We start from the raw sequence: 25,999 nt of genomic DNA on the forward strand, positions 1-25,999 counted from the left end.
GCTTAACCAAAATCAACCCTCCGTTGGGGGGAGGCAGGAGGTGTGGGCAGGGTTCTATATGGCCAGGATAAACCCTCAGTGTGTGTGAGTGTGTGTGTTTTCTGGGTAGAATAAACCATATCTGGGTATGTTTGGGCTGTGTTCTGTGTGGCATGCATATGTATGAGGAAACTCTTTCCTCATGTATGTAAGCTTGCAGCAAATTGTCTTATGGCTTTTTGGCCATGTGCCTCGAGACGAGACGAGACGGCTCTGTGAAGTTTCTCGCCCTGCGAGCCGCTTACTACGCAAATATTCAGAGGCTTAAATGTGCTTTGCGCCGACTACTGCCACGACTACGGCACCAAGTCAATACAAGGCAAATATCAAGCATACGCAGTGTGGGTCCCGACGCCGAAGCCGAAGCCGTAGCCGAAGCCCCGGCATACAATAATGCATGAAAAATTGAGCATGTCATTGACGTTGTGTGGAATTGTTATATGTGCTCTGCGCCGATGGCGGCCTCTCGTCGCCTGTTTACAGTCTAGGCACGTACCATAATGGGGACCTCGGGGCTATATGTACAATATATGCAACATTAAGAGGAGGTCTTGACTTTGGCAACGGCTAGGGTAAACTTTTTAATCGGCCCGGCTTTACAGTGTGCCGTGGCCCCCCCTCTCTTTTTGGGGCATGGCTTTGTGCTGGTGTTTGCCCCAAACCACACACAAATTGACGGTTTATGTTAATGCCATTAATTAATAAATGAAATATGACATTGGCAGTGCTGTTGAACTTGTTTATTAAATTTTAGCACGTAATAAATGGAAACTTCACTGTGGCCACTGCCAAATCCTTTGTCCTCTGTCCCCTGTCCTCTGTCCCCTGTCCCTTTTGTCATTGTTTTCGGGTTAAAATGTTCAGCCTGGGGCTGTCATTTATTGCAAAGACCCTAATTGAATGGAATTGAATGTAGTCCGTGTTAAGTTTCCATTTAGGTGTTTCCTTTATTAACATTTATCACACTAAACTACTAATGATAAAGAGTTACAAAGTTTTGGAGTTTCTTGTTTAGGTTCGCTCCGAAAAATTCCCATATCTAAATCTCGGCACAGATAAAAATTGTTTTAGCTACAAGTTGTACCTTAAAATTGGTTAGTTCTTCATTTTCATTTTTTGACAATTGTTTTTTTTTCTTTTGTTTTTGGTTTACTTTTTATTGGCACATAGATATGCTATTTAGTGTATGTTTATTTGATGCAAATTTTCATTCGTTTTATTCGAACACAAAATGGCGAACATTTATGTGGTTTTTCTTAGTGGAAAATTTATATCTAATTTATTTTAATGACCTTGAAAGAGTGAACAAATTTTGTGGTAGGATCTTAGTTTGCTTCGTAATATATGTATGCTAATGTTTTATCTTTTATTGCATTTCCTGGCAGTTTATTTTGTTTCATTTTCACGATTTTTGTGGGCCAAATGGTGTGTTGAGGCATACATTTTTCTTGGGTTTTCCAATTCGTGGTAAACATTTTATGGGCAAATATTCTGCTCACATTCATCTAAAATTTTTATGCATTTTATTCTCTCAATTTCGTTTGGTTTTTCAATGACTTTTTGGATTAGGCATTCGCTGAACATATTGTACGAAATGTTCTTGGCCTTTTTGCATTAGATTTGTATCTTTTATTTGTTGTTGTTACCATTTTTATTGCAAAAACAACAATGTATTGACACTTGTACGCTGTTTTCCTTTCATATTTTGTTTATTTGCCATTTCATTAAGCTTTTCAAATATTTTATAAAATATTCTGTTTATTCAAGCTGCTGTTAAACGATGCGTTTTTGTACTGCCTGTCGTCTTTTCGCATCGAGAGCGTATTCGCAGCGGGTTAACATGTAAATCCCGCCGGTTTTTGTTGTCACACAGCATGACATAGTGGGTACCCCTGCACGAAAATTTCCTGAATAATAACAAAAGAGTCACGAGAATGGCTTCAATTTGACGATGGGAATTTCGATAGAATCGGTCGGCATAAAACGCACCGTGAAACAACAGCTCTGCCTTTTGCCATTTGCCCTTTGGTCTTTTTAGTTAAATGATTCATGCTATCGTTTTACTGGTGCACGAAACCTTTGTATTTATAGAATATTTTCCTTTTTTTCCAACTAATTATTATATGTACACCTATGCAGCTCTGTTTCTGTTTCTGTTCTGTTCAGAGTTCTATTTAGTTAGCGCTGAACTTTTTTAATGAATTCTAAATGGCTTACCAATTGGCTCTCTCATTTTTGACTACTGTTCATACAATTCATGGCCAATATTGTCGGCCATTGTTTTTTGTAATTTATGGTGGATTACCGCACTGCTCCTGTGATAATTTGCAGCTTCAATTAATTATGGTTATCATAATGGTAATCATTATTATTTCATATGCCTCGTTTCGGTTCATTTCGGTTCGTTTCGTTTCGGTTCGGAAAATAAGGCTCATTTCACTCACTCAATCAGCGTCCGTGGCAAAAGTAATTTTCATTTCTCTGTCGCCGTGTACGATGTTGCACGCATCTTAATTATGCAATATACATGTATATATTATTGAAAAATAAAGTACTTTTGAGCTGACACGACAAACTCGGCAATCAGCACACGGCACTCGGCACTCGGCACTCGGCACTTGGCACTGGATCTGGTCTCTGGATCTCTGGGTCTCTCCGGGTCCCGCCTCAGGGGAGACATCGGTAATGGGTCTCTTTTTTCGTAGTATGTATATATAGATTGGTAATCGGTATTCGGTGGTTAAATTGTATGCACGTTTATAAAATGGACCATTTAAGAAGTTTCTTTATTTTTTTTGCGTTCGATTCGATTCGTTTCGATTCCCCATTTGAAGTGCCTCATAAATATTTATGTTCTTGCCATAATTTGAATACTTGTTGTTTTTTGTTTTGTTTTTGTTTTCCGTTTATTCTTGCTGCTTGAGACACCCGATAAAGCTTTTCCGTCTGTCTGTAATCTCTATAATATATTCATATGCTAATGAGTAAAAATTTTCATCCTAGTTTAATGAATGTGTGTCTTGTGTGTGGGTTTTATATGGGATTTATATATATATATGGAAAATTCATTGAGTTGCTTTTCTTTGTTTAAGGTGTGTGTGAGGGCGGGAGGGGGGCAGTGGGTTCTTCCACATTCCCCTTTGAGCTCCCAGCTGGAGAGGAGTATTAGTTTACATTTCTAATAGAGCTACATACGACAAAAGACTAGAAGAGATCTGACAAATTCTGAATTCGATTCACGTAACATGTATGTGGTGTCTGGGTTGGACTATAATACCAAAAAATAAGTTTTATGGGACCCAATTGGGTAGCATCCTACACCGAGGTGGTGATTTGCTCCACAAACTGCACGGTTCCGGGTCGACAAAGGGACTGGGAACGCTTCAGACGGCATTGTGGATTGTTTCGCAACGTCTGGCATCCTCCTCCGCCAGCTCCGGCACTGGCTCCGCCACCCGCTCCTTGGCTATGACGATGTGGCGTTCTCTGAAGCGAGGCATAGGCATGCGGCACGTATATGAACTCACGGGTGGGACCTGGACCCGAACCTGATCCAGTGGCCGCCTGGCCATGCCGGCAGTTACACTGCTGCGACATGGTCGATAGACCCTCTGGAACACTGCGGCTGCGAGTGGAGTTCGCTCCAGCCATGTGTCCTCCTCCATAGGTGGTGGCTGTGGTGGTGGTGGTGCTGGGACTGCAGGTGCATATCAATGCCTGCCTGTCCTGGGATCTGGAAAATGGAAGCGAAGCAATTTGAAGGTTTTAGGCAAAGTGTCAACACACAGCGGGCCGTCCCTCCATTGAGGGCTGGCTCTTGGCTTGGTTTGTGCCTCATAAGGCCACGAAGCCGTTGCTAAATTGATTCTGTTTCTCTATGGTTTCTCTATGGCCCTGATTGCTCTCGATTGTCTTGCTCAACGGGAAATCTTTTAATTGGTTTTTGATTGTTTCGTTTCGTTTCGTTTCGAATCGGCATTGGATGCCCACATACTCCACCCATGGAGTATCGATTATTTCCAGAGGTTCTATATATAAAACATAGTCGAATTGGTAGACTTTTGTAGGTCCAAATTTTTGTAATCTGTTTATCGATCATTAATCGGTAAAGTTTTTCAATCGAGTCCCCATTGGACTCTTTGGACGAACTAAATTCCTTTTCCTACAACTCCTATTCCCGTATCTAATGGCCAGCGGTGGATGGATGGATATCATGTACTTAAAACGTTTTCCCACCAGCTTAATGTGCACTTTGATTTACCATTCCAGTACCTACCCACCAATATATGTGTGTGCTTCGCCAACAGACAAACAGAGCTAAGACCCAGTGCCCACCGACTCTGTGCAAGGCACGACCCGGCAAGCAACGACCACTCAATGCATGGGAGGCGATGCTCATTGCTCTCCAGCGACCGGGACGGGACCGATTAGGGAGCCCATTCGTCAGACTACTGGTGCGCGTCGTAGTAGTAGTAATGTGTGTACTTACTTGTTGCTCTTGTGGCAGCCCAGCTCGTAGGTGCTGTGGAAGCTGCAGTAGAGACCATCGCAGCAGTTGTGCTGCTGGATGAAGGACAGGCTGCGCTGCAGACGCTTGCCCATGCGGGCCCCAATGCTGCCCTGCCCCGCCTGATAGGCGCCGACGACGCCGCCGCCGCGCACCTGCTGCATGTCCAGATTGTGGCACGCCAACTGCTGTGGATGCTGCTGAGGTGGGCCAAGGGCATGTAAGTGGGAATGGGAGTGATGGTGCTGTTGCTGCTGCTGCTGCATGTGACGTTGGCAATAGTTGGCGCTGGTCTGCAGATACGGATCCATTTGATTGAGACTAATGCAGCTGCGACTGAGGAGATCAGGGGCCGGATACTCCCCGTAGCCATAGTCCATGTGCATGTGTGGGGGCCGATGCTGCCTCGCCGAAGAGTGCCGCATCAGCATGGGCGTGGGCAGGTGTCCATTCAAATGCGGCTGTCCGCCGCGATGCTGGTGCTGGTGATGGTGCTGCTGCTGCTGCTGGTTCTGCTGGTGCTGCGGTTCACTGATAAAGAAGATTATGATGCCAGAGATGGCAGCGGCAGCGGAGCAAATATAGTAGCCAGCACGACCGTATTTCAGGGAGTAATCGTTGAGGAAGGAAGTCAGTGGCACACTGATCAGAACCGGGACCGATTCAACGCCTCGAATGAAACCTGAAAGCGAATGCAATCGTTGAACCAATGGAAATCGGAGGGGCTTACTGCAGTCTTGTACTCACCCCAAGCCTTGGAGAAATGCTTCAGTTTTATTCGTTCCAGTGCCAAAATCTTCAAGGAATACTGAAAGCCACCCAGGCCTATGCCATATAACCAGCTCAGGATGCACAGGCCCTTATAGCCCATCACGAAGGATAGAAAGAGTATGGCCAGGGCCACAATTGATATGAAGAGCTGTTGAAAGGAAAGACAAACCAAGATTAGGGGATTTCCCTGCCAGATTTCGTATAAAACGCACCTGGGTGACAATTTTCGTGTTAATTACAAAGTGTCTGATCACAAAGACGCGACGCAGCAGGGCCCCAGCTATAACCACACCCAGGGCCATGGAAATGCCAAGGAAAGTCTGCAACAAAACCAATTCCTGGACATCCGAGCCCTCCTTGGCGGCATTGAGAGCCTGTAAAGAGATGATTTAGCAATTAAATCCCCAAATCAAGGGAGCACCGCTTACCATTAGGAACATGGGTGTGTAAATGCCAAAGGAGGCCACACTGGAGGTCATTAATAAGATTTTAACTGTCACCGATTTCAGTGATGATATGTCCAAAAAAAGATATCTCGTCGGGGACTCCACTTCCTGGCTCAAAATCGGTTTCTTTTCCCTCATCTGAAGTGGTGGAAAATTGATTTGATGGAGAGAACTTATTGTAGCCATGGCGTTTACCTTTTTGCGTTGATTCTTCAAGTGCTGGATGGCCCGTCGCTGGGGATGGTAGAGGGAGGCCGGTCGATACATGAGGCCCATGAAAAAGCTGAGGGCCGTCAGGGCGGCCACAATCTGCAGGCCCAGGCGCCAGCCGGCCTTGCCCACGCCCTCCTTCAGGATGACGGAGAACAATGCGATGCCCACACCCTCGCCGGACATGGCCACCATTTCGACGAATTGACGGCGACGCTTAAAGTAATTGCCGAGCATCACGGTGGATGCCTCACGCACCATGGCGACACCGATGCCAAAGACGATGCCTGCCAGAGGATTTAGCGGCACGAGTATCAGTAGGGTCCTTTGTGCCGTGCCTGGCACTGGCCAAAAGTTATTTATTTATACGCACCATAACTGAAAACAACCTGTCCAAATTCCGTGGCAAATGAGGTGAACAGTATGCCCAGGGGCATCACGAGGCCACCCACAATGGAAAGCAGGCGAATGGAGCGCTTTCGACAGAGCGACACCACAAACGGTGTGGCCAGCATGGAAATTGACCAGCTCAGGGCGCCCAGGAGTTCTGTGGAAGAGCAGGAGCACAGCGTGGAAATTAAGCTTTTGAGTGATAATATTTTACAGCAGAAAAGTCAACTTTGACGAAGGTCATTCTCCAGAGATGCTGACCAGAGGTGAATTAACACATTTGAAGGGCCGCCCGAGCCCTGCCCCGCTGGAAAAGTAATCTTTTGAGTTGTAATATTTCAAAAGTTAAGGGCCCCTGTGAAGAGCACAATTTAAAACCATTTAAGAGTGTGAAAACTGTGGTTTCAAATTGATTTTAAGCTTTTAATTACTGTTTGGGATGGGATGTGCTTAATGTAATTAGAGTGACAAGGAAAACTTTTGTTAGAGAGGCGTGTGGGATGTTCATGCAATGCGATTACAAAGGCATGTATGTAATACCGTTAATTGAACTGATTTTTTGTACATTTTGTCAGTCTTTAATGCCCCATTCGAAACCTGTGCCCCCACAGAAAACATGTATGTATCCACATTGCCTACTCAGGACCGAGAATAAGATGATATATCATTCCAAACACTAATGGAAGTGCAAGCCATAAACACTGTGCCCACTGTATGTCATGCACTCCATCAGCAAGGCATGAAAATTTATGTTGAAAGGATGAACTTCTGCTCCATAAACTGTCAGCATTGCTTGCCGTCGGAGTAGATTCGCACTGACTGTTGACAGTGTTCTTACACCTTGTCCAACACTTGGCTTTAAAGCAGGATGTAAATGAAATTCAAGCAAATATTCAGAGGCAAAGACAGCACAACCCACCACACCACACCACATCGAATATTATTCAAAGCATTTGCATTTTCAATATGCCCTGTAGATTCGTGCACACAAACATTTTGATTGCTACTCAATTCAGGCCGAGAGGGCCGAAAGTCTAACTCCAGAAAATGCCCAGGAATACCGGAAAATTGTGTGGAAAACAAGAAAATAACCAGGAAAATACCACAATCAACAACAGTGGGCTTCTGCCATATGGCCACTGATTGCACACTCCGATTAGGCCATGTCGCACAGACAATTCATAAGGGCGGCCGATGCCTGGCCTCTGACCTCTGAGACCTCTGATGGGAGGCCATGACTTACCTATGCCATTGGTATTATGCAAATATTGTACGGCGTAGAACAACAGAAGGCCGTAGCTGAGCTGCAGTCCGGTGGTCAGGATGTGAACGAGAAAGGAGACGCCGCAGATGATCCAGCCCCAGCCGCCATCGGGGTAAAAGTACTGCAAAAAAAAACCAGAAAAAAGAGAGCAGTAGACAAATGCCGGCAATTACAGTTTGACAAGCAGGTTGGGGGCGGTCTCACCTGTCGGATGCGTGTGGTGTCCACGCCCGTGCGCCGCAATGCCGGTATGTTCCGATGCAGCATATGAAACTCCCGATCGGCCAGTGCCGGAAAGGCCGAATCCTCCTCATCGGTGATGTGCGGTGGCACCGGCAAGTGTGTCGTCGGCGCATGCATGGGGATGGAGGGATGGGGATGAGTGTGGGTGTGGTGGCCCTCATAGCCTAAACATTCGGAAAAACAATCGAACCTCTGATTAAATGATGGACAAAAAGGCCTCCGGGTTGGCCTCATTACTCACCAAAGTAGCAGCCGCCGCCATTCGGTTTGCTTCTTTGTTGCACCTGATGATGGTGCACCTGCTGCTGCTGTTGCTGTTGTTGTTGATACCAATTATCGCATAGGCAATATTGTGGGGCATACTGATGATGCTGGTGATGAGGGTTTGTGCTAGGCGGATTGTACATATAACAGCAGCCATTCAAATTTGGATTTGCAGCGGCCACACCACCGCCATACCAGCGTGGAGGCGGTGGGGCAGGCAACACGCCAACGGCACCGCCACCATGTCGACTGCAGGCGACAGGATGCTGAGGATGCTGTCCCTGGTGCTGCTGTTCAATGGTGGGCAATGTGGCATAGCTGCCAAAATTGTCACAATGCCTCTTGGCCGTTTGCACGGGGAAGCGCGGCAGGGCGGCGGCTGTGGCCGTGGCCGTGGGTGTTGCCCCGCCTCCAGCATGGCAGTGCGACGACTGCATTTTTATTTGCTGTTCCTGGAGCTCCTGGAGCTGTTCACTGGATAGATTCGAGAGCCTGGGACATGAAACCCACCAGGCCAATGGCTGATTATTGAAGCGACACTCGGTGCACAAATATCGAGCGGGTGTGTGTGTCGCCTCCTTGTTCCGTATCTGTTCTGGGTCCTGGGGACCGTGGTCAGGTTTCGGTGTCGGTTTCGGTTTCGGTGTTGGTTTCGGTTTTGCCTCCGTGTGCTCTCCAACCTTCGGTGCGTTCGTTGCGGACTTGTGGCCCTGCTTCGGATGCTCACAGCTCAGATTGTATCTTCGTCACAGCGCACATTTGTTGCACAGCACGGGACTCCTATGCTTGGGTCTCACCAGACTCGAGTACTGTCTGTCCTCCAGCTGCCTGGACGAATGATGGGGACAGGGATGCGGTAGGGTGCTGGTGCTGCTGCTGGTGGCCAGCAATTGGGGACAGCTGCCGTACAGGGCTGATGAGGTATTCGATAAGCGGCGATAGTATGGTATCCTATGCTCCATATCATCGCCACCAGAGGCTGCTGAGGAACCGAATGGATGATGGTTGCCGGTGCCGCCGCCTCGTTGCTGCTGGCGTGGTGGCACTGTGGCTGCTGCTGCTGCTGCTGCTGGGAGGCAGGAGGAGATGAGGCTCCGGTTATCTCTACTATCACTGCAGTTGCAATCACATGTGCACTGGATGACCATTGTACTCCTTCCTCTCCGCTCTGCTCAAAAAGCTTTCACTGGCTCTGTGTGTGTGTGTGGGTGTGTATCTGTGTGTGTGTGTGATGTCAACTTCAATGCATGTAGCAGCAGGACATTATTTTCGAGTCTGAGGTCTCGGTTTCGGGTTTGTTTTTCCGGTACTATTTTTTGGGGCTTTTGCTGGCTTTCGTATTTCTAGGCAACAGCCAGCATCCGACTGTAGCGGCGACTGTAACCATTTCGGGCCATCTCAAACATTTTTGCAGCCAAAACTGAAATGGAATAGAAACGGGGTAGAGTGGTGGCGGGGCGGTTAGAGTGGGGAGTGAGCTACGGTCTCGTAAATAAATCAAATCAAAATCAATTTGTTTACCCTACGCCCAGGCGCACACAAAACAAGAAGCATATGCAATGCATAATTCAATTTGCTGTTCAATTGCGTGTATTCCATTTCCTGCCACAACACCAAGACCTGGCCACACCACAAATAGGAGGGGAGAACACTGCAGAGGAGTGCAACGGGGAGGAGTGTGAAAAATGGAATTAGATGAGTGCAATTCTGCGGTCACTCTGGCATAAGAATTAGGGCACATTTTGTGCAGTCGAGCCCGCCAGGCGAGTGTCAATGCAATTTTTAGTTAAATTTGATCAATTTTGAAAACATATCCTTGATGGAAAAAAGTTTACCATTTCGAGGTTTTCGTAGTTTAAATTTTTCATATATTTTTGAAAGTTAAAGTATACAAAAAGTCCATCTGAAATCCCGCTTTTGCCCTGGAACTCTCCCCCTCTCTCTCTCTCTCTCTCTCTCTCTCTGATGCTCTTATAAAGGACCCTTATCAAAGTCAAACCAATATGCAAAATTAATGTCAAAATATGTTTGAAAATTATGGGTTCTTAGCCAAATAAAATTTGCCAATCATTTTCGCATTTACATCAATCTCCATAATTATTTTTATTATTTGAATAAAACTGTTTGTGGCCGTGGGTATTATGGCGATAATATTTTAACGATAAAAGAGGATAAAATCATTAATATTGGAGAATAAATAGTTTGATTTAAGAGTTTAATATATCAAATAATATCAAAAAATACTTGAAATTATTCTGTTTTTTACTAAGAAAATAACATAAAATCTGATTTTGACAAGTTTAATATAAAAGCATACATTTTCCCAGAACCGAGTCCCAGTTCTGAAAATGCTTTTAGTGCCGGACATATGAGAGAAACAGAAGACTCTGTGGGGCTCCAGGGCGAAATTTCATTACTTAAAAGCTGCCATAAAAATAGAGAGGAATGGTAAAAAACAAAATTGCGTTAGTTATCCAGTGATTTCTCTCTTCTCTGTGCATTCATAAGCTCCACAAATCATGGTTTTTTTTTCAAAGAATTTCTCAGCTGGAGCCATTCGGTAAAGACCTTTGCAATCATTATTTTCGTGAGAGCGACGACAATTTCAAGAAGTTGCAATGAAACATCAAGTGTCTGGTCTGGCTGTTTGTGATTGTGTCGAAGTTAAACGAAACTTGATTGATTTATGTGTTTATCGTTGGCAGAAGCGATGCAGGAGGCGATGCTATCATTTAGATTAGTCCAATGTTCCATTGAGGAGCTATAAAAATGATAAATGATCTGGTCTGGGGAAGAAAAGCCGGCGAAAAGCCAACGAAAAGCGAACGAAAAGCGAAAGCACAGTCACAGTCACAGTCATAGGAAAACTTGCATCATTTTGCATCAGACTTGCAGGAGGAACTTTGCTGCTACCCTTGTGGCAGGCAAGCAGGCAACATCCAGCAAGTGGTAGAGAAATGGCAGTGTGGCCCAGTTATCCCCGTTTTATGGTTGTGCACATAACGATTTAGCCAAAGAGAATTTTACAATGCACAGAGGCGCATTTAAATTGATTGTAAGCAAGTGAGAAGAAGGGGAAGTGAAAGCGGAAGGCACCAGCCAGAAAGGAAGAAACGAAGAAAGGATGCCAGGATGCCAGGAAGGACCACCGAATGGATGGAACATCAATCAAAAAAAAACCTTGCTGCAGCTCAAGGAGGATGTAGCAAGAGGTGGGCCGATAGTGGGTGGTGGCATTACCTGTGGAAACATAAAATTTAACAACATTGTTGTACGTAGAAGCAAGGAGCAAACAAGCAATCCATAACGATATCCTCTCCATCCGTTCGCCTCTCTCTCTCTCTCTCTGTCTCTCTCTCAAGCGAAAATATTGCAAAAAATATATATATAGTATATTTCTCCATCTTTTTTTCATTCTTATGGATGGGTTCTCCCCGGCATTTTGCGGCGCGCTTCCCTTTGTTGTGGCCAGGGTCCAGGGGCCCCCCCCCCTCCCCCACATAGCAATAATATCCTTCGGGTGGGAAATGCACACACACACACACCAATTTCAATGGGCGCCGCGTCAGCAGTTTTATGTTCTTTAAAATGCAATATTAAAATGTAAATGCCATAGGCGGGTGTCGTACGAAATGACGAGGATGATTTCAATATGTTCTCAGTCCAGTCCAGTCCAGTCCCAGACTCTTGCCCCAAATCCCGATCTCATGACCACACCTCTTGCCTCTCCGCCTCCTCCTCTTGACAGCGCGGCGGAGTGTTGACTTAACTGGTCATTGACTTTAGCAACTGCAACTTTATGCCGCAGTCGAAATTCAAACACTGCGTTTCGTTACTGCAAGACATTGCTGTGACAATACCAATCGGAAATGCTGCCAGCTATAAATAGTTATGACAGTACTGTCGTTCAGAACAGCCATCCAATTGCTCAACGAATTAATTGAAATCGTTTATGTTGTGGCATTTGATTGGTCTGCCACATATGCCGACAATCTAGTTTAAGTGGCACGACTGATGGGTACATTGAGAGCCTGACAAACTTGTCTTTTGGCTGCTGGGATGTTCCCATGTCCAAAGATCTACTCATTTGTGAATAGTGAATAGCCCCAGCCTTTCGTATAACCAGTTGAAGAACTATTTGGACTACAGTCTTTGTCTTTTTGTGGAATTTATTTAGGTGTGAACGAGCCCTTTTATCCCTTTAGTCCCTTTATAATTAGTTTTAGGAGAGCACAGCTGAGCTGTACTGTCCTAAAGCAGTGAAACGCACTGTAGACACACACACACACACACAAGCCCCAGCTGCCTCCGTGTGTGTGTGTGTGGTTGTGTCAAAAAAAGGCCAACTTTTATTTACAAAGGGCAATGGTGGAGGAGTGGGCGTGGTAGAAGGTGAGATTTAACTGGATCCCGGGTCACTCTCCGGGCTTACTCTGCTGATTAAACATACATATGTATGCCACTTCACCCACGCGGCGGCGCCTCGAAAAAAAGGATTACAAAAAAGAAAAAACAAGTTGTGGTTCAGCCACATAAAATTTATTTAAACTTTTCTCGCTGACGTTTTTCAACGCGCTTGCCCCCTCTTTTCGCGGGGGGGGGGGGGGGGGTGTTTGTCTTGCCTCCGACTGGCATGATAATGGATATCATATTACCTCGGGGCTCTACATTTTAGTTTTTTGCACTTTGCATTGTAATAAACACACGACAATATGCGACAACACCACTGAATAAGCTGCAGTAGCTGCTGGGGCATCCACAGGAGACCAGCAGGAGAATCTGAGGCATCCACAGGAGGCAACAGGAGCAGCAGCATCAACGCCCTTAAATAAAATGCGCGAAGCGAAAGAGATCATAAAACGACAAGAACTTTGTCGCATTGTGGGGTTGGTCCAGAAATGGTATTCCATTGCCCCAAGAGAGGTTATGAACTCTAGAATTTAAGGCAATTTTAAGGGATTTTGTAGAATAATCTATGGCCGGGATGCCGAGTATCTTTGGACTGGTTTTATACACATATAGTTTCCACACACATCTTCCTTCCATTCAGCATTCATATTCCCATTTGAGTTATCAAAAAGTCCCCAAAGAACACTTATACACAGTCCAGTACAAGAGTCAGAACTTTGAACTTTCCAACGAGAAACTATCCGAACACTAACGAAACTGTTTGTCGGAACACAACTAGAACCGAATAGGTCGGGAGAGATGGCTTTGCCTTAACTTATTTTGTATGTTGTGTATGCACAAGTTTTACAGAAAAAGGATACGAATTTTGATGTCTTTTTGCGGGGACTGTGTGTGTGCTTAGTCCCCAGGGTAAAATCATTTTCAATGCAGCCCCCGGCAAAAGGATATACTCTTATATTAATACTTTTTTTTCCATTTAGTTTGCCAGACAAAATTTCGGCTAAATAAAAAATAAAAAGTTTTCAACTTGACCATTTCTTGCCCACTTCTGCTGGTGTCCAGTCTGGAACTTTTGTGCATGAATATTTTAGGTAGAGTTCTCATTTCATGAAAGAGTTGGCCGAGTGGCTAATGGATTTATGTTTTAGCCAAAGACACGAAATTAAAACGTGTCCCCCATTAAGCCGGCCAATTTGAAAGGGTCAATGCTCCATAAATAATCGCAGACCCCGGAAACCCTTCGAAAGTGTTCAGCCTTATCGAAAGCCCAACGAGGCACGAAACCCTTGCTCAAAAATCCTATCACAAGCATAATTAGGTTTTCGCAAGTAAAACTCTCCATATTATTTTCGATATACATTTTTAATGCTAACCTTGCGAAGACCTCAAAAATTAACCGCCCTCGAGAGCAGGGAGGGGGGTTGGGGGCTTCCTGGCTCTGAGGCGTGAGCCTCAACGCATCATAAAGGAAAAAGTTAAGCCCTTCTTAGCTGAAAAATGACACTTCCGTGTATATAAAGTTGTATATGGAAAAAAGGGACAGAACGGAACGGAACGGAAGGGAACGGAAGGGCGGAAGTCAAGCATCGTCTCGTCTCGTCTTGGCACGGCCTAAAAACAATGAAAATTACAAGCCGTCGCCGGCGACGGGAGAGAGAGAGAGTTTTTCCAACAAATTTCCTGTCTCGTGCGGCCTGTGCCTTTGGGGGTCTTGCTTTATCAACATCAGCGAAAGGACGGACCAGAGGGAGGGGGACCCACATAAACAATTTTATTATTGGCTTCTGGGCTTCCGACCGAAATAAAACACAAGAAAGAAATGGGTCTTAACCCAGATTCGGATTTGGGCTTGCACATTCATTCGTGTGTGTGGTGTGGGTGTTTGTGTTGGACCGGAGAATCGAATTAGCATGCAAAATCTTTTGTTTGACTAACAATGTGTCAAAGTGTGTGACGAGAAAGCGTTAGTCTTTGTCACCCTCTCGCTCTTGCTCTCATCGATGATGCTACCAGGATGCCGGAGTCAGAGTCGGAGTCAGAGTCAAAGCAGACATCGCCATTAGGGCCGCCTCCTGCTAGAGCTGCTGCGACAATCAATCCCCAGACCCCAAAATCTGTCGTTGCCACAGTGCAGGCCACATGAATGGGAACACACACACACACACACACAAAGCACACCCAACCCCACCCAAAACCTCATCAATCTTGTCCTGAGAATTTCGCAAAATATTTTACAAATTGATTTTATTTTTCGAAATGTGTTCCAAAAAGGAAGGTGGCAAAAAAAAGTACATTAAAATGTGGCACAAAAGTTCAGTGCTCTCGAAATTATGAACGGCTCTCAGATGAATAATAAATAAGAGCGTATAAAGCGTAGGAACGACTGTAAGATACCCTACAAAAGGTTTGGAAGAAAAGCTATGAGTCTGCGGAAGATATTGATGCCATTAAAGGCAGATGGTATATTCTATTATATGATTTGTATAATCAAACCCAGGAAGAGTTATTTATCTTTAAAATACCACAGTGAAGGCCTGGGAATCGAATATTCATTTCCCAGAATACAATAATCCTTGCACCCTTCTGGCTCCATCGGATCGGTTATTATTCACTTGACCATAGGCGTTTGACCACTATTATTTTTGCACATGTCGCTGACATCCTTTTAGTCTCTGCCCCGTCTTGTGGCATATTTGTCATCCATAGTCGGAGGAGCCGGAGCCGGAGCCGGAGCTGCTGGCCTGCTTAATTAATGTTCGTTTGCTTTGGATGTGTCCCCTTCACTCTCAGTCTCTATCGTTCTGTTGACCTTTTGGCAAATGCAAGTTGAGCCCAGTGTGTGGTCTGGTGTGTAGTGTAGTCGGGCCAAGTAGACTCAAACCGTTTGTGCTAAATTAGCAAATGACATAGTCAACATGGCCAACTTAGAGAGCCAAAAGCAGAGCACAGAACCGAGCACAGAACAGAGAGCAGAACAGAACCAGGATGAAAGGCCTGCTAACCCACAAAAGTACGTGCAATGCCGTCAACAGTATGTCCTACTCTCGCATCCTCTCCCTTTCTGCCTATCCCCCTATTCCTCCCCCTTGCCCTGTAGTCTCCTGCCACCTATATCTTTTAGTGCTGACACAAAACATAATGCCGGCGGGCAATGCTCTTTTAAGCACGCAGCTTGAATGGCGCCCACTGGGGAATGGAATGCGGCTGACAGGGCACAGTGGTACGGGAATGCTCATTGATTCGGAATTGATTATGCGATGGTACAGATACCAGTACAAAGATATGAGATATGAGATCATATACACTCTCCCAGCCCAGTCTTCTACTGGCAAAAACAAAACCCATTTCACAACTGGTGCCACTGTGCCGCCACAGCTCCTGGTTGGGTGTCTAGCGAAAGTGCCTCAAACGGCGCATAACAATGATGATTATGTATATGTATATTCAGAGCTCTGAATTGTATATTGTATATTCTCTATATAGAGAGGAGACTACCCCCCACCCCCCGTCCCAGCTGCTGTGTAGGTGATGGGCCTCATAAAAATTGTGACGAAAAAAAAAATAAAAGAACCGGCAAACAAACAGCCAAACAAAAGTTAAACAAAGCGACTGACAGTCCTCGAGTTTTACGCGGCTAATGAAAGGCATCGCATCATGGAAGGAGCTGACAGCAGGTTTTGGGCCCCCTATTTAACCACTGTGCTGGTGGTGGGTGGTGGGTGGGGGGTGGTGCCACCCATAACCATTTTGGGTGGGGTGGTGGCACCCCTTGAAGCAGAACCATAAACGCCATGCTGATAACTTCTTTATGTCTGGGGCTAAGTAAAGACATTGCTTCCGTGGCTGACAGTCAGACAGACAGACAACGGAAGTGGATGGGCCCCTCCCCCCGCCCCCCAAACCTCTTCCTAAAAATTATGCCAAGACAGCAGAAAAAAAAGGAAGAAAATTACCCAAAGAAAATATATAAAATTATTTTAAATTGAAATTCTGTTTATCTGGCGAGGGGAATCATCGTCGTCGTCGTCGTCATCGTCCTCCTGGTCCTGCTGCGGACAGAGCCCCAACAAAAAACCCAGCACATATTGTGGCCAGGTCCTCCTTTTCCTGCCCGCCACATCCGCCTCTCTATGTGGCGTTTTTCGGGGGTAATTCAATAAAGTGGAAAATGATGCTCGTCGTCAACGTAATTTGCTTTCGTGGTTTCCACAAATCTGCCAGCCAGCCCCAGCACAGAGACAGAGAAGGCTCCTAATTGAGCGAAAGAGAGGGGCGCTCTCATGGAGAGAAAGAGAGAGAGAGAGAAAGATGGTTTCTAATGCTGAAATAGAGATAACTTCTAATGGAGCGATAGCTTTTAATAGAGAAGTGCAGACGGCCCCTCAAGGAGCGATAGAGATGGGTGCTGATAAAAGGACGAAGCTTCTTAGGGAGAGAATAAGAGAAAGAGACAGCTTCTTAGGAGGAATTGAAATAAAGAGGAGGCCCCTTGCTGAGCCACTTGAATGGCGGTTAATCGGTTCTTCATATCACATCAAACAGAAGGAAGTACTGCCACCAGACACAGATGCAGACGCAGACGTAGACGTAGACGTAGACCGAGACCCACAGACCAGAGTTGGCATCATCGTAATCATCAAGTGATAAGTGCGGCCAGGCATCGGCGGAGGGCGGAGGGCATACCATATTCCATCACAGACGCGACGGCACTCACTTGGCTGTTAGTTTGGGCCTCCTTTCGTATCCGCTAAGCCAAAACTCAACTCGACTCGACTCGACTCAACGCGGCGCTCATCTCATCATCATCATATGGCACACAAGTGGCAAGCGATGAGTTTTTGGAGGAGACCGTCCCGTTCCGAGGAAAGCCAGGCGGCATGCAAACAACAGCAACAACAACGGGCGCCACACAAAAGGAAAATGTGGGCAAAATGGAGGTTGTTGCATGTGGGGACGGGGCATGGCCGGCTGGGATTGTGGAACGACCCCATTACGTGCCAAAGCACTAAAAACAAGCCACACGAGGAAGCGTCACCACAGCAGCAGATGCACGAAGAGCAGGGGCACAGAGAGGATGCTCCTCCATCCTCCATCCTCCACGAGAGCTTATAGCGAGAAGTGGAGTCCTCTGGTATGTACAAATATGAGAAGCGAGCGATGCTGCTCGTAAATTTTGTCATATTTTACGTTGTTTTTTCACGTATACCCTTACGCTGGCGGGGGTAATACGATTAAAATGGATCAAATGGATCGATTCACTTCCCCTTTGCTTCTCATAAAGAATAGCTCGATTAGAGTGTAGAAAGATTTTAGGATTTTACAACTACAGTAATAAATATTCATTCGTATTCAAATGTTTATTACTCAGTAAATCTTTTAGAGGTCTTAGCTCCCACAGAAGCTATGGGGCTTTCGGAGTGGATCGATGGTAAGGCTTGTAATCTATTGGAATTCTGTATTGAATTCCTTTATATTTTCGTTCAAAATCACACTCTGAAAGTGTATCGAAATCTTCGTTGCAGACAATCCTTTTCTTTCTTGTCTCGGTTTTTTTTTCTTTTTGTTGTTGTTTGTTTTCTGCACTTAAAGTTTTTTTTTGTCGCTTTTCATTTTGTTGTTTCATCGCACATTTTCTTGTTAATGCGCCTGAGCTTATTTTTGTCGTTGTTGTGTGTTTGTTTTTATTATTTCCTCCACCTCCTCCCCCCCCCCCCCCTCCCCTTCGTGTTGCTTTTTAGCAGCCCATTAAAAAAATGCGAGCGCACGCACAGTTTGACATGCACTTTTAATCGATTACAGGAGACCGAAAAACCCACACACCACCACACACGCACTCACATTAGTATGTGCACACACTCGCATTCACACTCGAAAGGCAACAGCAAAAACTTCCATCACGAACAACGAAATATCAGAGAGTGAAACAAAAAAAACAAATGGCAACAAAAGCAAAATTGTTGCTGCAATTTTCTTGGCACACGATTTTCCATATTTATTTTTTGTGCATACCCTGTGGTCGTAGAGAACAAGGGTAGTACCACCCATCTCCTTGAGATTCATAGAGGACTATGATGGCAGTTCGTAGAAGACCTACCACAACGAGCAGCTTAGGCTCCCTCTCATTATCGTCTAACGAAAGTCTCTTTGGGAGTAACCTAAGAGGTATCTTTTAGTCGGGCATTTCCATAAACTATAGCAATCCATTCTTGGTTTCATTTTCTTCTCTCTTTGTTTTTTTTGTCTTTTTTTTTTGGCACACTTGTAAGGAGGATAGCGATAAAGAGCCCGAGAGAAAGAGCCAGCCTGTGTGCGTGTGTGTGGTCGTGCCTGAGTGCCTCTGTGCATGTGTTTGTGTGTGTGTGTGTGTGTGTTGTCTTTTGGGGCCTTTTGCTGATGACTGCGCCGCGATTAAAGTTTATTTTTTGCTGCTTTAATTGAATAATAAATTAGGCGAATGGCACCCAGGCTCATGCGAAAATAATCACACAAATGTGAGTACAAACAAAAAGTGGAAAGGGAATGCCAAAAATTGGTCATACCCTAGGATTTAACAGAAAGAAGGTCCTTCAAAATAGAAGGAGAGCTTTCTGGTTTCTGCCTTTAAGTGGAATTAGAGATAGAAATTGAAAAGCAAGGACCTGTAGCACTACACTCCGTGAAAAGCGAACCTTAAATAAGACCTTAAGCTTGTTAAGCTCTTGGTTCAATAAATATTTCCTGTCAGCGACAATCCCTTGGCCAAGGCGTTCATTTTGTTAAAGTTTTTGACAAGATAGATTCCCTTTACAGGGGGAAAAATAAGGCACAGATAGTACTGAGATTGAGCAACATTTCTAGTATCTAATAATGTCCATCTGCTGGGTGTCTCTGGTGTAGCGAAGATTCATAAAAGTTTTGGCTTCTTAAGTATTTTTTCTTGTATTGTTTCTTGACACATTGATAATAGAATACGACAGACAGACAGACAGACAGACAGCTCGGGTGAAACTTTGAGGTGCGCTCAGATTTCCCTCAAGCCAGTTGACAGTTATCCGATAGTTCTTCAAACAGTTCTGCAGTTCTGTTCAACAACTGGTAATTTAAGATGCAACTTTTCTAATTTCTATGATTTCCATTAAAATGTCTACTCCATCCTCCACTCAGCCTTTGTTCTCTCTATCCCAGCCTTATAATAAATGTATTATGCCCCCCCCCCCCCCCCCACCCCCCCATTATTGTATTATTCTGCTTTAACTAAAAGAGAACCACTACAACAGAAGGGGCAGCAGAAGGGGTATACAATCAGGAGCTGGAGTTTGTGAGTTTGAGGAGCTGCCGAGTAGCAGGCCTCAAAGAGCAATGAGGAATAATAAACAAATCAGGGAAAAGTTTTGCATGTTTATATTGCCGTGCTTCGGAGCGGAAGAATGAGAAATAAAAGTCTGCAAAAAAAGCCAGAAGAAAAACCATAAGAAGCAGGAGACGAAGCCGTCGAGGCAATGATAATTACAAAAACAGTCAACAAATGCACTTTGTCGAATCAAAGTTGAACAAGAAATTTGCGTCACTAATGGAAGCACTTGCAGTCATGTTGATCGATGTGGCATGGCGTCCCGGCGGCGTCCCGGGACCCTCTGTTGGTGGAGGCCTCAAGCCTGACCTGCTTATGGCTGCACATTCGCCAGATACCAGATAGCTGACAGATACAAAATGCATAAGCTGCTCACAGTTTAATCGGTTTATGTGACAGCCGAGGGACAGCCGAGGGAGGCGTGTCATGGTCTAGAAGTCACACAACTGACACACTACTAAATCATAAAGGATTTGCAAGTTACGTCCAGCCAGGTCTGTGGACTGTACTGCGGAGGACTTGAAAGGAAAAACTAAAAATAAAACCACCAGGAGCAGCATCAAGTGGCTGTCAATGCGTTTTGGGATGTGCTCAAGATAAGATGCAGTCCAGCAACCACAGAGTCCTGGGGAAAGCTCTTCTCTGTCAAAGTTTTCCCTGGGATTAAAGCCAACAGAGGAGCAAGAGAGGCAAACCCATAGAGAAAACGCACCAAAGGACAATTAAGCAACGCGGTGGGGGAAAATGGCAGCTGGGCAAAACCCTTGTGTGGTTTGTGTGGCTTGATTAAGAAGTTTTCGGTTTATAAATGATACAAGCGCCAGCAAATTATTCAAACTAATTTGTTTAAAGCCCAGCGTCGGCTGGGATTCCTTTCTGTTAAAGCAGCCCTCAGGAAGGAGTCTTGTGATATTTGAAGATTAAATAGTAGATATTAGATATGAGGGATGAGATTAGATGCGAGATGCCATTAATTATGGGGGATTTATAATTAGGCAAAGTGCAGCCTTAAATATATACATGTATATTTATTAGGAATTTAATAAAATATTTTCACCAACGTATTGGACTTTTGTGCCGCTCTCTATATCTCTCTCTCACAGTGTGGCTTAGCAGCAAAGACCTCTTCCAGTCACACATATTTATGTATTGCAGGGCACAAAAAATACCTTAATGACTCAGTAAATACTTTTGTAAATACTTTTTACAAAAAGGTCAAAAAGTTTGGATTTCTGTGCTTTAATGTGCCAATAAGTTAGTGGAATAAACTGATTTTTCGCGTCGATCTCCCTTGAAGAAAAAACAACCATAGCATTACGAGCACAATCAAACAAGAAGGCAAACTTCTTTGCTTAACTTCATTAACATATCTCGAACAGCAAGTTGAACAATCTGAAGGAAAGTCCCTCGAAAAGTTCCCAAATGAGATGAAAGTCTTATTCAATGTTTCGTGAATTTTCAAGAAATATGCAAATTATCTACACTTTATACCGATGTCTCATCTAATTAGACTTTGCACGGCGAAAGTTTTTCTCTTGCAAATTGCCTCAAATTGGACAAAAATTGTCGAAAGGTCAGGCCGGCCACTCGACAAACTTTGACCGGGACTAAATCAATGTTTGCCCTGTCCTCTCGTTTGGGTCGAAACCTGCGATATTGATATGCTTTTGTCCCCTGTTTTGAAGGATAAATCTTAATCAATAAATAATTGCCATTTTTCTGTTTGGCAAAAATATCCATTTCATCGAAATCGTAGGCAAGCCATAGACAAATCCAAGATAAGCCAATTGTAAATAAAAACCGAAAAAGGTTTTTCTCTCCCCTCTTCCCCGGAAAAACCAGAAACCCAAAATTTCTTAGAAACAGAAGAACGAAAAATAAAATGAAATGAAATACTTTCGATTGACATATATGTACGTATTTTCGTGATGGAATCCATTGTTTGTAGGAGTCGTCGTCGGTCCCTTTCGTTGGGGAAATGGGAAATGAACTTCTTGTTTAAGATGGTGTGCGAGTGGAGTGGATTCTGTGTGTCTGTGGGGAAAAACGAAAGTAATGCAGTTGTATTGAGGGAGGGAGTCGACACGACTTCAGCACAAATTTAATATTGTAAATGGAAATCCCGCACGGAGGACGAACAGGAGCCAGAGAAGTAGAGCCAGGAGTAGCAGGAGCTGTGTCAGCGTGAGTGCGTAGCCCAGGAGAGTGGAAAATTTCGTGTAAAGTGTCCTGGCACTTAACCGTACAATTGATTTTTGACAAATACGTTGCTGCTGTTGCTGCTGTTGCGATGCTCACCTTTCGCCGCGATGTTGGTGCCCCTCGCTGTTGTTGCCACAGCTGACGACAGAGTGTCAACAATGGCAAGGGCTGACAAACGCGAAATCAAACTATGCAAATGAGGACCCCGCCCCCCACACACAATCAGCGCCTCAGCGCCTGACCCTTGACCCAGGCGTGACCCAACGCAGCACAGCACAAGCCAGTAAGAACTTTAAAGTAGACATAACGACTATAAGATACCCAAAACTGGGGAAGTCTCTTAAATTGGAAGAAGATTAAGAGATTGGTATACAGGATCTAATGAAACCTAAACAAATTTTTAGATTAGTAGCCTTTGATCTCTATACTGCATATCTATCTCTATATATCTCTATTTTTTCGCTCGATTTCTATATCTATATAGACCCTTTCTCGTAGCGACTACCGGGTACTACAATCGCAATAACCTTAATCAAAAGCGACTGCTTTCGAGGTGTGGTGTGCTGTCTGTCACTGAATGAAATAAATGTAAATTTCATAAATGAAGTAAAGAGACACACAATTGGCAGATCGCTCCGCACAGGCGTCTGTCTGCTGGCAGCTCATTGGCCCGGTCACACATCCCAGGGCCATCAATATATCATCAATATTAAAATGCAATTACAATCCTCCTGGCAGGGGCAGGGGGGTAATCGCATAAAAAATTAACCATCGAATTGTGCTAAACGATGGCCTGGCCTCGAACCTGCTGATACCTTGATTTCCCATCCACATTCAACGCAGTTCTGTGTTGTCTGTTTGTCTCCTGGTTTCGGACTGTTTTTCTCCTGGTTTTGCAACGTTTTTCTCTTGGTTTTTCCCCTGATTTCCTACTGGTTTTGCACCGTTTTTCTCTTGGCTTTCCACTTTTTTCCTCCTGAAGTGCCGCGCCGTGTCCTCGCCTGAAAGTATGCCACGGGGTTGTGCCACGGGAGATGCTCCGACTGGTTTTAGTAGCTTTGCTCTTGGCACTGCAGTGGGACAGAATTTGCTCAACATTTAGTCGGGAATCAGAGTCGTTTTGGTTAGCTACACCACAATTGTGGAGGCAGTCGTAGTCACCCCCGAAACTAAGAGAAACTCTGTTGTTAATTCCATTTTGATATCTGGGAAATGTCAGGGGAAACTCCAAAACTCTCGAGGCTCCTGCAGAAAAATACAGCCAAATTATTCGGATTCAACCGCCGTTGTGGAAAACTCATGTATGAAAAATCATATTCTTGAAAGGCTTTAAATAAAATTCAATTATCTTTGTGTCAAAAGCAAACTTTTCGCACATTTTACCAGCGTCTGACGCTTCCACAACTTCATACTGAAGCTGAAGGGTGAAAATAAATCAACTGAAGGAAACAATATTACACTTTTGACGCTGTCCGCCTAAAAGAGATGTTCGAGGGTGTAGGCAAAGCCTCAAACCTACTATCCACAGCTCTGGTATACTTCTGAAAAAACAAACCAAAGAAAACCCACATATTTCTTACATTTTCACCAAAAGCCATTGCAGATAAAACAAATGCTTCTGATCCTTAAATGTTTATATAAATTTATGTGAAAACTAAAGATTACACAGCACTATAAACTATATAACTGCTGCACTTTCAAAATGTGTCCCCCGCAAATGGCGTAAGGCCACTGTTAAGGTAAATTTATGACTGAAACTTAATATCACAGCCCCCTACGAAACAACATTAATTCAAAGTCTTTACGACTTGTGCCATTTAACTATCTTTTGAGTATTATAAATTAGAGTAGAGGCGAAGCTAGTGGGCGTGGAAATTTGTATAACTTTTAGAGAAAACCCATAGCCGATATACCTGGATATTTGTCGCGATTTCCATCTGGAAATTCCCCAATAATATATATTGGGGAGCATTTTTAAAGGAGAAATTTACAAGTATGGAATATCTCTCCTCAAATGAGTTTTATTTGATAGAGGAAAATAATGCTCTACTACAAATTATGCTTTATCTATAAATTTGTTTATTTTTAACAAGAATTCCTTTGGGTTTCAATGAAAAATTATGAACGAAAATATGATACGCCCGACTAACCAAATTCTTTACATTTAAGAGGAAAATTCCTATTATTTAAAAGTAGCAAAAAATACGCTACGTGCAAAACTTTTTATAAATTAATGAGTGAATAGAAATTATATATTTCCATGGCTTGAAGTCCGTATAAATTGAAGAAAGAATGTTATGCGCTGAAGCCAAAAATTTGTATAAATTTAAGGAGCGACCTAGGGGCAAGCGAGATACCTGAAATATAAATATTTACTATAGACTTAAGGAGCAACATACCATAATATGCTACCCCAGAATTTGTGTAAATTGAAATATCAACAAAATATATGCTAAACCACAAAATTAGCATAAATTTAAGCATCAGCACAGGAATATTTGTACTCCATATAAATAGCATTTGAATCCGTATAAATTAAAGTCGTATCCCAACACATCTCATAGTTCGTATGAGTTTTCACACGCGATACCGATACAGACACAGATACAGATACAGATGTCAAGTGTCGAATTCCGCAATCGATTCATTAGTTTGGTTCAGCGAAACGTAATGCCAATCGCCAGTGGGTAATGGCATTCAGAGTTTCGCATGACCAATCGATGGATAAGGCCTACCCCAAAACCACAGATGGATACCCCTTAACGAACCGCAGTTCCAGTTACAATTACCTTTGGCAGGCGTGTTACAATCGCTTCAATATTTGTCAGGGAAAATTGTCATTAATATTGCAGGACGGGTTCAAGTGGAGTAGCGTTAACAGCGCAAATGGTAAGAGTCGTGGCTAATAATAAAGAGTTCCAGTTCCAAAAATAAAAGCCACAACTCCAGCTCACACTTAATCTAGTTGGGGGACCCAGAGGCAGGGGCAGGGGCAGTGCCAGTGGCAGTGGCAGCAGTTGAAGCTGCAGATGAAGCTACTTCAGCTCTAGCACATTGTCGACTCCTCTCCTCTCACCTCTCCGCTCTCTCTTTCTCTACTCTCTGTTTCTCCATCGAATCTTTCCCCAGACCTCTCACTAGAGCTTATGTATAATGCATGGCATCGGTCCCTGGTCCGTGGCCCCTGGTCCATGGCTGAGTTGTAAACGTAACCAGGCAACGCAGCCACGATGCCAGACTGGTCTTAATCGGAGGAGGAGTACCAGGGTAGTGCCAGTGGAGGAAAACCTGAGCGGCCACGGGGGGCACACAAAAAACTGTCAGCGTCATCGCCGTTGCGGCCCGGCACTTGGCTTTTAATATTCAAAATAGGAAAATTGGCAAAACCCAAGCGGTCGAGCAAAAAAAAAAACCCCCAAAAAAAACCAACCTAAAATCGCCGAATGCACAGAAATAACATCATACTGGAGGAAAATGCCGCCGCCGTCGCCGCCGCTGTCAGACTTTGTTGAAGCACAAGGAATTTATATTTATATTTTCCTCCGACGAGACGAGATGCGAGTTTTCTTTGTGGATTTTTTGTTTGTTTCTTTTCCTTCTTTCGGCTGGATTGATGGACAATTGTCGGCCGAAATTGTCCCAAAAGACGTCGCAGAGTACGCAAAATACACAGAGAGCCACGGAATTGACGGAGCCACCGAAACAGACGACGCCGACGACGGTTTCCGGAGGAGAATCGGAGGAGACTTACACGTCGCGCAGTCGAAATTCAACTAAAATGCTTGAAAACTCCGGACAGGCAGAAAGGCAGGCAGCGGCATCGGCATGGCATCGGCATCAGGCCAGGCAGCAAGCAGGCCGTGGCAGGCAACACCAGGCCGTGGCAGAGGCAAATACAAGAGACCAGAGACCCCGACCAGACC

The 25,999-nt window shown here is 44.5% G+C and overlaps 1 protein-coding gene across 1 annotated transcript; it reads right to left on the bottom strand.

Annotated features, from left to right (window-relative positions):
• Nucleotides 1-1,212: 1,212 nt before the first annotated feature.
• Nucleotides 1,213-25,868, bottom strand: LOC4817390 (uncharacterized). Its single transcript, XM_033380250.1, has 12 exons — nucleotides 25,507-25,868; nucleotides 8,892-9,554; nucleotides 8,112-8,648; nucleotides 7,832-8,034; nucleotides 7,607-7,748; nucleotides 6,347-6,520; nucleotides 5,959-6,260; nucleotides 5,746-5,901; nucleotides 5,530-5,691; nucleotides 5,294-5,465; nucleotides 4,529-5,228; nucleotides 1,213-3,772 (listed from the first exon to the last, which is right to left on the bottom strand). The coding sequence occupies exons 2-12, from the start codon at nucleotides 9,280-9,282 to the stop codon at nucleotides 3,355-3,357; spliced, it is 3,357 nt and encodes a 1,118-aa protein (XP_033236141.1). The 5' UTR covers nucleotides 9,283-9,554; nucleotides 25,507-25,868; the 3' UTR covers nucleotides 1,213-3,354.
• Between the last annotated feature and the right edge of the window lie 131 nt (nucleotides 25,869-25,999).

Source organism: Drosophila pseudoobscura, chromosome 4 (assembly GCF_009870125.1).
Source record: "Drosophila pseudoobscura strain MV-25-SWS-2005 chromosome 4, UCI_Dpse_MV25, whole genome shotgun sequence".
Classification (NCBI taxonomy): Eukaryota; Metazoa; Arthropoda; class Insecta; order Diptera; family Drosophilidae; genus Drosophila; species Drosophila pseudoobscura.

Excerpts from the sequence above, each read along its gene's own strand:
- LOC4817390 (XM_033380250.1), bottom strand. The coding sequence starts at position 9,282 with ATGGTCATCCAGTGCACATGTGATTGCAACTGCAGTGATAGTAGAGAT. Across the intron at positions 7,749-7,831 it reads ACACCACACGCATCCGACAG|TACTTTTACCCCGATGGCGG; the intron begins GTGAGACCGCCC and ends TTTTTTTTGCAG. Across the intron at positions 6,261-6,346 it reads ACAGGTTGTTTTCAGTTATG|GCATCGTCTTTGGCATCGGT; the intron begins GTGCGTATAAAT and ends ATCCTCTGGCAG.